General features: G+C 32.1%; 1 protein-coding gene and 1 long non-coding RNA gene across 2 annotated transcripts; one reads left to right on the forward strand and one right to left on the reverse strand.

Annotated features, from left to right (window-relative positions):
* Nucleotides 1-931: 931 nt before the first annotated feature.
* LOC112743604 (uncharacterized) lies at nucleotides 932-1,755 on the forward strand. Its single transcript, XR_011871839.1, has 2 exons — nucleotides 932-1,326; nucleotides 1,413-1,755. It is a non-coding gene; the product is annotated as an uncharacterized lncRNA (long non-coding RNA).
* A 2,359-nt stretch (nucleotides 1,756-4,114) lies between these two features.
* Nucleotides 4,115-7,087, reverse strand: LOC112742836 (uncharacterized). Its single transcript, XM_025792074.1, has 5 exons — nucleotides 6,691-7,087; nucleotides 5,824-6,601; nucleotides 5,384-5,730; nucleotides 4,480-5,277; nucleotides 4,115-4,407 (listed from the first exon to the last, which is right to left on the reverse strand). The coding sequence occupies exons 1-5, from the start codon at nucleotides 7,085-7,087 to the stop codon at nucleotides 4,115-4,117; spliced, it is 2,613 nt and encodes an 870-aa protein (XP_025647859.1).
* Between the last annotated feature and the right edge of the window lie 5,646 nt (nucleotides 7,088-12,733).

Consider the following 12,733-nt stretch of genomic DNA (forward strand, 5'->3'; position numbering starts at 1 on the left):
TAATCCTACTTACTCATAATCAATTTTCTCAGCTGCAATACCAGACAGGTCTCAGCCGGTACTACCGGTCAAAATTCCACTGCGCGCTTTTACGTAGAAAACTATGTCTTCCGACTCGGAAAAATTCACTGAATCCAAATATCATATTTAAATCATCAAATTCCAATTGCCAAATCTTCCAACCGTATTCGCTCCTATTTAACTTATTATTTAATTAATTTCAGTTAGACCGGGTATTACACATTGCTTTGGTCTATATTCCTCAATAGCATAACAGGTACACCAACTTTGAGTTTCAACTGGTGGCTAGGCAAGCCTGAGCAATTTATCGAATTTAACACATCAGTTGTGATAGCATGTAAGACCCCAAATTTTGAAAATTAAATAATAAATTATTTATGATTTATTTTATTTATTCGAAAGCATATTTTCAGAAATTTTTGTATTAATTGAGTACTTTTAATTATTGATTTAAAGCTTTGGTGATTTAAAAACAATGAGGATTTTATATGCTTTAATAATTAGATTTTTAACTCTATTTTATAATTTAAAGAAAATTAATTTGATTATCTTCAAATATTGAATTAGAATATTGAGTTGAAAATAATTTGTAAATGATGATTAAATGATAATTTTGTGGATATTATTAATGGATTTGGAATTAGTTTTCAATTACTATATTATTCTTTAATTTTATTAAAATTACTAAATTACCCAAAATCCCCAATTTCATACCCAAAATCCCCAATTTCATACCCAAAACCCTAATCCTCAAATTTAAACCCTAACCTATTACCCAATTCACCTACACGTATAACCCCTACCACCTGTGCATTCTTCTATTAGCCACGCTCACACTCCCTCATGACTCACTTACCACCACCAACCTCTACACACAATACAACTTCAGCAAACAAAATAAAAAAAAAAGAAGAGAAATCAGAGGAAGAGAAATGAGAGATGGAGATCCAGAGAGTGAGGGAACCGCGAGGAAGAAGAGATGAAGAAGGGCGTGGCGTTGGCGGCTGGGTATCGCCGCCGTTCAACTCTTCGTCGCGCCGTCCATGTCGAGCTCGTCTCATCACTGTCATGTCACGAAGGAAGGGTCGCCGCCGTTCGTGCCTTGCCGTCACGGAGGGAGAGGAAGCAAGTGCGCCAGAGGAGCTGTTGTCGCAGCCATTGTTGCCGCCGCTGCCGCCATGACCGCGGGCGTAGTCCGCCGTCGGGCCGTGTGCCACTGATGGTGGTGAACCAAACGTTGCCCTTGATGCTGGAGAAGAACCCTGGAGTTGCTGTTCTGGTTTCGAATCCTCCCTTTCTGAAACTGTAACCCTCTCATTCTTGTTCTACTTCAAACTTATCCCTCTGCCATGTTCTTGTTCTGATCATAGTCACATGTATTCTTATTTTAGCTCCGCCACTTTGCTTCTAATATCTGCTACAACTAGTGTTGGTATCGATGCTGTTTTGGGACTGTTGTAGCTGTTGCTGGTTCTGTGTGAGGTTACTGCTGCTGCGAGATAGGAAGAAAAAAAAAGGGAGATTGTCGCGGTTATGGATTTCTTCGAGTTTCGGTTAATTGAGGTAGGGGATTTGTTTTAAAAATAAATGTTTTAAGTTATGAATGCCATTAAAATTAAATGAGTAACTGCAAATGGTTTATGGTTGCTTTGCGTGAATAATTGTTGGAATTGAGTTGAATCATGGTTGTAGTTGGTGATTGGTTTAATGATTTAATGTAGTAATTATTGACGATGTTGTGTATTTTGAATTTATACTTGCTATTAGTACTTGTTGATGTTGATTTTGTGTATGGAATGTTGCTATGGTTGCTAGAAATTCATTTGATGAATCAGAACTTGATATGTTGTTATAGATGAGATGCTGAAGAATGGATGCTGTTGCACCTATGATATGAAATTGTAATATATTGAATTAAGAGTTCTTGGGCAACTTTGGTTAGTCAAAAGAAAGTTAGAAATGTGGTTTTAGATGAATCCTAGGCTTGAATATAAGATTTGGCATGAGAGGTTGTTGGAAGTGCATTATGCAGAATTTCTACAATTTCTGCATAATTGGCAGCAGGATGAACGAATTTCTGGGAGCATTCCGGATTATAATTTTAGATGAAATTATTTTTATATGAAACTTTAATTTTTTTTTAATATCTCGTAAAAATTTGAGAATTAATTGATAAGTGGATTGGGAGAAATGAATTTTTGAAGATTGATGGTTTCAGCAGAAAATTCTGTTTCTTTATTACAGAAGCACCAACTTTCAATTCACTTAATTCATAATTCTGATGAGTATTTGGGCTGAAACCAACGGCAGTTTCAAGCTTTATGTGTCTAAAATATTCAGTTTAAATTTCGTGTCAAAACTCTTTTTAACCAATTAGATATGTTACAAAAAGTGTGAGTTGCTTGCTGGATTTTGAAAACAGATTTGTATGAGGCAGGGCTGTGTTCCTAACCTTATAACTTTTACATGCGACATGGTAATAGTCTAAAATTTAGTTTTCTAGAAATCTGGAAGAGTCTTTTTTAAGTACATGAATTTTGAAAGGCAACGGGTGAGAATTGAATTTTTAGTGAATTTAACAAATTGACTACTCGCTGCTGTTTTTTCTGCAATGATAGTAGAATTTTTGAAAGATTTGTACAAATTTCAATTTATGATAGGAATGCCCCAGAACCAAGTTTTATTTTCTAAACCCGTGTTTTTACAATAACTAAAGGGATTAAAGAGAGTATAATGACCAATTAAGAATGTTTACCTGGTAAATTGTTAAGGAAAGTTTGAACGTTGTTAAAGCTGAGGGAACCCGTAAGGGTGGTTTTAGTGCTATTTTAGAGGAGATTATGTCCGAATTCCTATAAAAGTTCAGGAACTTAGTTAAATGTAAATGTGTAAGTTGTCTCCAAGAATGTTTAAGGTTAATGGGTGATGCGGAGATATGTATAATTAGACGGTGGTGCGGAGGTATGTATAATTAGGCGGTGATGCGGAGGTATGTCTTACAGTGTTGGTGATGCGGAGGCATGATAAAGAGAAAGTAAATGAGAAACCATGTTTGAAAGAGATAATTGAAATGAATAAGTAAATTATGAAAAGTGTATGTTGAATGGGCCTTGTGCCAAACTGCTAATGCAAAAGTGCCCGCCTAATGGATAGCCTGAGATTGCTAATGCGGGAATGTTCGCCTAATTGATAGCACTGTTCCTTACTGTGATACACATTGAACTGTTATTATAATGAGGCATAATTGAAACGGGTAACCGTGATGCCAAGGTGTCTAATTGACACAGTAAAGGGACCATATTCGGGGTTCACTCCGAGTAACGTCGGGTTGTGGGTAGACAACCGACGCATGAGCTCATGGCCTGCGCTAGGAACAGGCATGCATCATCTTGTTTGCGCATTTACATTTGATTGCGTTTGCTTTATTTTGTTTATTTGTGACTGTGCTGTTGTTTTTTGGTGATTTTCTTGTGTGTTTGATGGATATTTTACTTGAGTTGTGGTCTTAATAATGTATTTAGAAATGTTGTTTATGGATAAGGAATTGTTAATGTGACTGGGATTTTATTTAAGTAACGAGATTTAAAGAAAGGAATTTAAAACTGTTTTAAGTGAAATTTTTTATGATATGAATTAGCTATTTGTATTTACTCTATATATTGCGGCGTTCATGTTCCCTACTGAGAACGTGTGGCTTTGTTCTCACCCCAAAGTTTTTTAAAAACCTTTTCAGAGGTACAGATAGGATGGCTAGTTCAAGAGCTACGGACATAGAAGGCTTGTTTGGCTAGTTGCTTTTGGGTTTAGTTCCCTCGCCCTTGATATTGTAAAGTGTTGTATTTTTACAGAGGGGTAGGTTTTTATTTAAGTCTTGTATGCATAATTATTATGTATTAATCTTAATTATGTGAGTATATGTTTATCTGACATAGTTGAGTTTGAAGTATATACCAAACTAAAAGGAATTTCGTTTTTCTTAAAAACTATCGACCAGTTAACGTGTAGAGGCTCAATATTAAATAGCTAATAAAAGGAAAATAGAGTCGTAACGCCTTATTCTTAGTACGATCATGACGTGCTAGAAGTTAAGGTGTTACATAGCATCCATCTCATATTCCATGTTGCCCTCTTCAGCACATAATGAGTCCGAACTAAGATACACTTTTTCATCAGCATTAATGTATTCCATTATTGTATTGTTGACATCATGCACAACTTCGAGCGTAGGTGCTAGAATTGTGCGCTCCTTGAAATAATCAATGTTATTCAAGTTCAACAATAAATCCGCATAGACAAATGTAACCAAATTATGAAACCCATCATCAGTATCATTAATTAGAATGTCTTTAGGGATGACTACCTCAGACTCACCATCTGTTGAATCACCTGCCAACCCATCGCCAATTTAAATTAACCATTGTGCAAACTCTTTGAGATCATTATCAACTTCAATAGTACCTCCAGCAGTAAGCCTCATGTTCTTTGAAAGCTTTAAGATTGTGCAAAATTGCCATAGATAAGAAGAACTAATGGATGCTTGCACTATGTCTTGACGCGAGCCCATTGGTATTACTGGAAGAATATGCCTGAAGTCTCCACCAAGTACAACAACTTTGCCGCCAAAGGGAATATCTGTATTAAATGATGGTTCAAATCTAAGGATATCTTTCAAAGATTTGTCAAGAGCTTCATAACAATACTTGCTTAACATTGGAGCCTCATCCCATATAATAAGTTTTGCCTTACATATCAGCTTAGAAAGAGGAGTGCCTTGCTTTATGTTGCAAATAGAATCCTCATTTATGCTTAATGGTATCTTGAATCTTGAGTGAGCAGTACGACCATTAGGAAGTAATAAAGAAGCAATGCCACTTGAAGCAACATTAAGAACAGTGTTCCCACTACTTCTTAAATAAGCAGAAAGAGTCCTCCATATAAATGTCTTCCCAGTTCCTCCATAACCATATAAAAAGAAAAACCCTCCACGATCATTATTTACAGAATCAATGATAATGTCAAATGCAGTACGTTGTTCATCTGTCATGGTGTTTAGCGACTGTATATATTGTTGAGTAAGTAAAGAACGATCAAAATTAAGTTCATCCAATACTAACCGATCCTCTAAAACATTTACATCATCTAATGACGGGTAAGGCATACACTCAAACTCTTTAAGAGACCTTCCATTACTTTGCATTCTGTCCTCAAGCTTTGCAAGTGTCAAATTCATGATCTGCTCATCAGACAATTGAAGATCTGGCAAAAAAAAAAGGTTAATACATGACTACATATTTCAGACTCATGCAAATATTACGTTAAAAATAAATTAAGCATAAAAATCACTCATGTTTAAACTAAATACCTTCCAAATGATGAATCCTTCTTTGTTCAAATAAGATATCCTCCGACAATTCTTTATAGCATCTATCCCAGACAAAATCAGGGCAAGCAATGTTATTGGATATCAGAAGCATGACAAAAAGGTCACGAACATAGTTAGCTGAAGCCCATGTACTTGCTTCAATAATAGCATCAATGAATTCTTTGTCATCTTGTAGAAGACCTAATGCATAACATGCTTCTTTGAAACTACTGTGTGCAACACCATCAACAGTACGTAAGTCTTCAAAGCTGGTGCAACCCTTTTGAATGTTTAGAAGAAGTCTCAGATAATAATCCTCATCATTGCCTCTAGGTACATGGGTCAATCTACCAATAGAAAAACCGTGTTTTCTAGGAATCTACATCGAGATGTCATCCTTCCAAACAAATTTACACGGAAATTCACAATAGGTCAAAGACCTGGCGAATGGAAAGAACTTATTAACAATAAACCATGATTGCAATTTTGTTAACTTCGTGTCAGCGCGGCTAATGACATCTTGAATATTCTCATAATCCTTAAAAACAATAGGATTTTCATCTGGTAAGTGAAATGGAAGTCTGATAACCGCAGGCTCTTTTACCTGTATATCATAGCCATATAATCTCCAAGCAGCTTCACATGCTGATATATATCTACAATCATAATAGTTTTTAATCTCATCTACAATAGGAGAAACATGACCATTATCTGAAGTCTGATAAAATGAAGCTGTTACACGATCATTACCCTTGTGAACATACTTAAATAAATATTTGATTGCAGAAGTCTGGCAAGTATGTTCAACATTAATGTGACAGCCATACCTTAACAACAAAGTTGGGTTATAAGGGACAACAAAAGAGTTAGAAAGAATAGCACTTTTTTTGTTAATGGTGCGTCCGTTGTCTGGCCTACAATACTTCGGAAATCCAGCTTCATCAATAACAGTATGTTCTCTGAATAGTTTAGGAAAATATTTGGAGCACATCCCATTTACCATGCAAGGGATATTCTTGTTATGCTTCCCACATGGACCATGAACCATGAATTTCTCAACAGCAGCATATAATTTAGGTTTTCTATGTTTATCTAGTATTTGGGCTGATATCAACTTATCAATATCACCAGGAGACCTTGGCCTTGAAAGAGGATGCATGAACAAAAGAATATGAGCATGAGGAAGGCTTCTCTTCTGAAATTCAATAGTACATACATCTAAAAATATAACAACGACTGGCATTAGTATAATAAGTAGTTATTTAAAAAACTTATAGTATAATTTATAATAAACTATTATGACTTACATGCAGAAATCTTTCCAAAAATGTCATCATACTTAAAATCTCTTATCAACTTATTTAGCTTAATCTTGAAAATCGTTGATGTAATATCAGGACGATCCTCTGCTTTAAGGCCAGTACCTCTTAGTAAACGCTTTATCTCATCCCACTCAGGATTGCATGTCATAGTGACAAAAAAACTTGGATAGCCAAAATGCTTGCAAATTGCAAATGCATCTTTGCAGTTATTGAACATGTATCTAGGTCCACCAGTAAAACTGCTTGGAAGAATTACCCTTTGACCGGTTGATACAGCATTAGCTTCACCCCTAACCAAGCATTCATGTAATAAGTTATACTTTTCAACCCTCAATTTAGGTTGGTTAAAACGTATGTAACTAAGGCGCTCAGACTCCACCATAGTGTATGCATCAACTAAGAACTACTGGAATAACCTACGTGAACTCAACAAAATATTTGATTCAGTAGATCTCATTTGGAGTCGAAATGCAAAGAACTCCCTCATGCTAATTGTATTCCTCTTTTTTTACCATCAACATTATATCGAGAAGCTGTTAATATTCCAGTTCTATATCCATCCTCACCATATGGGAAAATAAGAGGATACTGTAGAGCCAAATACAGTGGATGAATAACATCAATTCTCTTTAGCTGTTTCGAATTAGTTTCAAGTACAATATCTCTCTCCAATAAAGATTCATCGATGTCACCAACTACCAATGCTGCAACTTCTGAAGCAGTAGGCAAGTTGTATCGTCGACCATCCTTTTTCCTTCGCCTAATCAATTTTAACTTCATGTTAATAGAATGTGGCTCAGTGAATCTATCCCTAGCATATCGGAATGACTTTGCCAAAGGATTATTATCATCTAAAATTTTTTTTATGATACCAACAATCTCAACTTCGAGATTACCAACCAAAGCTAGTGGCCTACAAAGAAAAAAAAACTGAAAAATGATGCAAACAACATTTGAATAAGCACTAATGAGTATGTGAATAAATATAATGATATAAGGTGTCCCCTTAGTGTAAATAGTTCATAACTTACCGAATAGCACTAATCCTGTTTTAAACCTCGTTGTCAGTATCATATATGTAGAGTTGTGCAAATTTTGGTTTCTCATTCGCTTGCGGAATGAGACTTCCAATAGAGTGATAGTTCTGGCCACTCAAACTAAAAGATGGAGGAGCAGACCCATTGTTAGTTTGATGATTAATCTTACCAGCCATTGATGTGAATGAGAACATTGAATTAAATGCCCTAATATTTTTTCGAAAGTATCGACCCTTTGCATCATCTAAAAAATGGAGCTGCTGAAGATTTTCTGGAGCTTGTTTCAATAAGGGCAACTCAACTTTCCCATCCATACAACACAAACCAAAATGGGGAGTGGCACTATTAATACTCTTTGAGAGTTTTTCATGGTCCCACATCAAAGCTTTACAATATATACATGTATGAGAAGGATCACCAGCATCCCAGAAAGCTTTGAAAAGATAAAAAAAAGTATTGGCAATTAGAAAAATATAAAATGTATCTTAAAAAGTTAATAAATGTATGGCTATAAAAGAAAACAAAAAAAAACTAAGTAATTCTAATTATCTATAGCTAGCTAAAGATTTTGCAAGCAAAATAATTACTACCTTCCTCATCAAGAACTAACTCGTCACTTTCGAGTGGGGTAACACCTTCTTCATCTGATAATTAATGTGAGTATATATATAGACAATAAAGTTAATTAGAAATCATGATTAACAACTCATGCATACAAAAATGTGTAGTGTAGTAATTAAAATGAATATTAAAACTTTTACCTATAAAGTCATTGTCGTCAAAATCCATAGAGAAATTGCTTCCTAGATTAACGTCGTTGAAGGCATCTTCTTCTGCAATAAATATATAACACAATATAAAACAATAACAGTGATACTACCTAAACTGAAATTCGATAAATTACTTAATATTCTAAAAGTTATATTACCTTCATGTTCATATAGTTCTGAAGCATTGGAATCATAGCAGAATCCATTTGGAAGATTGGATGAGTGACCATGATAATTATCACACGATAAGAACATTTCATTGTTCCTTCTGCATACATCCCTTATTGTTTTATTTGATTTCTTGGTGTAAGACTTGTGATTAATTATAGTACAACTACAAAAACAAAAAGATAAATATAGTTTTTGAATAATAAACTTATACTGATTTAAATACAGTTAACTATTGTTTATATTCGTGATGATAAAGTAAAAACTAAATTACCAAAAAATATATAAATTCAAACCTCTCAGTATTATTTGAAATAGATGAAGCATCTATTGATCTATTGGAGCATAGAACAAAATCATGACCAGCAATGTTCATAGAGATAACAACTTTTCCCTTGTCAACTTTAGAGTTAGAGTTAATATGCAGGTGTAAGTGATGCGTATTGAATTTATCCTCACCTACTATAAGAAATTTAAACAAAAATCTTGTTAACAAAAAAATATAATACAAATAAGAGAAAAATAAAAATTTATAAATAACTAAAACAAATTATCAGAAGTACAAACCATTTGTAACATCTGCTAAAGGAGTTCTGATCCTAATAGGTCCGACTGTTAATTGTGTTGTGGAAATTAACTTTCCAGATGTTTCCAGGCTTATTTGTTCCATCTGGCATGACTCCTTAATTGTAAGTTTCCTTTTATTAATAGTGCTGGAGATATTAGATTTTTTTTTCAGCATGTACATTCTCCTTAAGAAGTAATTGACCTAGACATATATAATAAGAAAAATTAAAGAAATTATAAGAGAAAGTAACTACAATGAACTACAGTTAACCAATCACATTTAATCAATTGTTTGAAATCCAACATTATATTTAATTTATAACAAAGAATGAAGAGCACAATTGAGTATTAGAGTTACCGGTAGCAATTGAAGACCCATTATGAGTTCCTACGAAGCCACTAAGAGTCCCATTAGAAACAGCTGAAGCAGTTCTCTTAAGAGGAAGGAACGGTTGAGAACCATAATCTATATCATATGTTTCTTCATGATTAGATGCATCCTAATATGTACACAGGATTGAATACAAATTGAAATTTAAAAACAACTATAAACTTACAGTTATACATACCAATTTCATCAACATTTAAATGCTTATTCAACCTCCTTCTTCTTAAAATGCTAATACGCCTAGCTCTTGCAAGCTTGGGAGACAACTAGTAGTCATCTAATACCATGCCTACTCAAGATAATGGTATCAAAATAACTCTTTGTTAAAAAAAAATGAAGTTCTGCAATGAAGAAGAAAAAAATGTATAAAACTTAAATGGAACCAAAAAGAAGACTCTAAATTTTGGGTATCTATAAATGTGCATCAGTTGATTGATGCAACGAAGGAACTAAAATTAAACATAGACTGAGGCATGTCATACTGCTAATAGTTCTATAGCATTAAAAGATTTGGAGTAAAATATTATTATTATCTCTATATAATTAATGTGACTGCTGCACAATTCATATAATGTAATACACCGAAGCAGAATTTTTTAATAACTAATATCAAAACAAACACAATTAACTGCTATCTCTTTAATACAAATAATCCTATCTGACTTAACTTTTTATATTTGTAAAATACCATAGAAAGAGATATGAACAAAGTTCATATATGATAGTAAATACATTTGTATGAGGTAACTCAGATACTTGATAATAAATTAGAAGATATATGATGGAAATTGCAAAGTCAGTTTTCAAAACGGGCAAACTTAAGTATCAAGCAAGCAACTAAATTCGAATGTAAATAAAATGAGTTTCTCTTGTACTTATGAGTTATTTTTAACAATTTGATGAAGGTGTTCTCTAAACTGCCAAAGTGCCGAAAGAGATGTGTCAAATCCTACAAGTTAACAATTGAATAGAATGTGTGAATATGATTAATAAATGATTAAGATAATTAACAATTTTTAAAGTATTATTTATACGTCAAAAATCAACAAATTAGTCACAATATGTGTGTGTGTGTGTGTGTGTGAATATATATATTAGTTAACTTATATATTTTGTATCTTAATATATATTTGATAAGTGGCTAATTTTTTATGCATGCCTTTAGTATAATTCTTAAATTTTAGAGTGTTAAGAGAAAGTAATAAATCTGTAATCTATTTTATCTTAAAATTTTAATGTACTCATTCTAATTATTAGAATATATTTAGACTATCATATATTAATATATTATTTATGTATAAATTTCAACTATGTTACTTTTACCAAACACAATTAAACACTCAAAAATTTATAAAGAGTACGTGAGGATTATAGAAAAAACTCATGCTAAACCATACCAAAGCATTTCCACATACAAACTACAACAAATAAAAGAAAGGAAAAAACTTAACTATGAGACCTAATATAAATAGTAGTTGCTTTGAGTTATTAATTATCTAGGTTATTTGGGAAAAGAAATACAATTAAATAGTGAACAAAGAAAAATGGATGTAGATAATTATTTAAGTAATTTTTTAATTATTTATTACAAACACAATGATTAATTCTTGAAAAAAAATGATAAAATGACGAAATTCTTTATATAGCATAATTAGAGAGTTAAAGGCCCATACAAATTCAGTATATGTTTAGAGAACTTTTCTGTATATAATATTTATTTTGGCTGAAAAAGATATATATATATATATATATATATATATTTAAAATAATTGATCTAATTTTTTTAAATATTAAAAATTTATCAATTAATAATATTTAAAAGATATATATGTGTTATTTTAAATCAACACTCTAGAAAATAATTTTTCTATTTAAAGCAGAATTTTTTAATAACTGATATCAAAACAAACAAAATTAGATATCAAAACTAACAAAATTAGCTGTTATATACCTAATCCAATTGGCGGGAATGGTATATATGAATGAGAACATTAAATGCTTGGAAAAGTATGGTACTTCAAAAACAGGACCATTGAAGAAAAATCATGTACTTGAATAAAAAAACATGAATAAGACGATGAAGGTGTAAAAGGTGAAACACAATAAAAGTGTAAACATTGGTACTTTAATACAAAAAGGCAACAAAATACTGAAATTAAAAGTCTTAAAGATAGAAAAGTTAATATACATCAATAATAATCAATGTAAAAGAAGCATAAATTGCAACATTTTTTATTCTGCATAATAAGAATAGAATAGAAGAGTAGTTTTAAATTCAATATGCTACTGAACACCTAGGAAACAAATTAATGCAATCAGTTTCACTAATTTTTTTTTTAAAATGTTAAATGAAAAAAAAAAATCTGCAGAAAATATGTATTACATAGTGAAAATCACTGCGAATTATGCAAAATGATCAAGTCCTATAATTACAATACATAAAAAATAATTGTTTAAATTCCTTCCTATCATAGATAAAAAAGCACATAAAATAGTATTATATAAAACAACTACAGAAGTATATTTTATCGTTAATTCAATTTGCTTATGAGTTACTTAAAAGGCAAATTTCAGATAATAAAGTTAAAGAGAATATTTGAATAAATCATTATCATTAATGTATAGTATTAATGAAGATAAATTGTACAAATACTATCATAATAAGTTAGATATTTATAACTAAATTTATTATGAAAAGAATAAGTAATAAATAAATGTATCTTAGCTGTAACTGTGATGAAAAATAATGTAAGGATAATTTGGGATTTGATTAAATGAAGCATAACGACAAAAGAGTCATGGTGCATGATAGCACAATATTACATAACACTGACAGACATGAAGGGAAACATAATAAAAGCGTACTACAATAAACATTCAATTAAACATAGACTCAACACAAAATTAGAAATGAAAATATAACAGGACCTAACATCCTTTATAGTGAAGTATTTTTACAAATGCACAACTTTAACGTACATCACACTCTCATCCCCACTTGAAACAGAAAACTTCAACAATGTTCCCTCCTTGAATCTATGCATCTTTGCAAAAAACTTCCAACCCTTAGTCAAAAACAGTTGTAGATTCCTTTTATT

The sequence above is a fragment of the Arachis hypogaea genome, chromosome 14 (assembly GCF_003086295.3).
Source record: "Arachis hypogaea cultivar Tifrunner chromosome 14, arahy.Tifrunner.gnm2.J5K5, whole genome shotgun sequence".
In the NCBI taxonomy this organism is placed as follows: domain Eukaryota; kingdom Viridiplantae; phylum Streptophyta; class Magnoliopsida; order Fabales; family Fabaceae; genus Arachis; species Arachis hypogaea.

Coding starts and splice junctions, on each gene's coding strand:
- LOC112742836 (XM_025792074.1), bottom strand. CDS start 7,087: ATGGTGGAGTCTGAGCGCCTTAGTTACATACGTTTTAACCAACCTAAA. Junction 6,602..6,690: donor TTTTGGAAAGATTTCTGCAT/GTAAGTCATAAT, acceptor TTATATTTTTAG/ATGTATGTACTATTGAATTT. Junction 4,408..4,479: donor CATGAGGCTTACTGCTGGAG/GTACTATTGAAG, acceptor ATGGGTTGGCAG/GTGATTCAACAGATGGTGAG.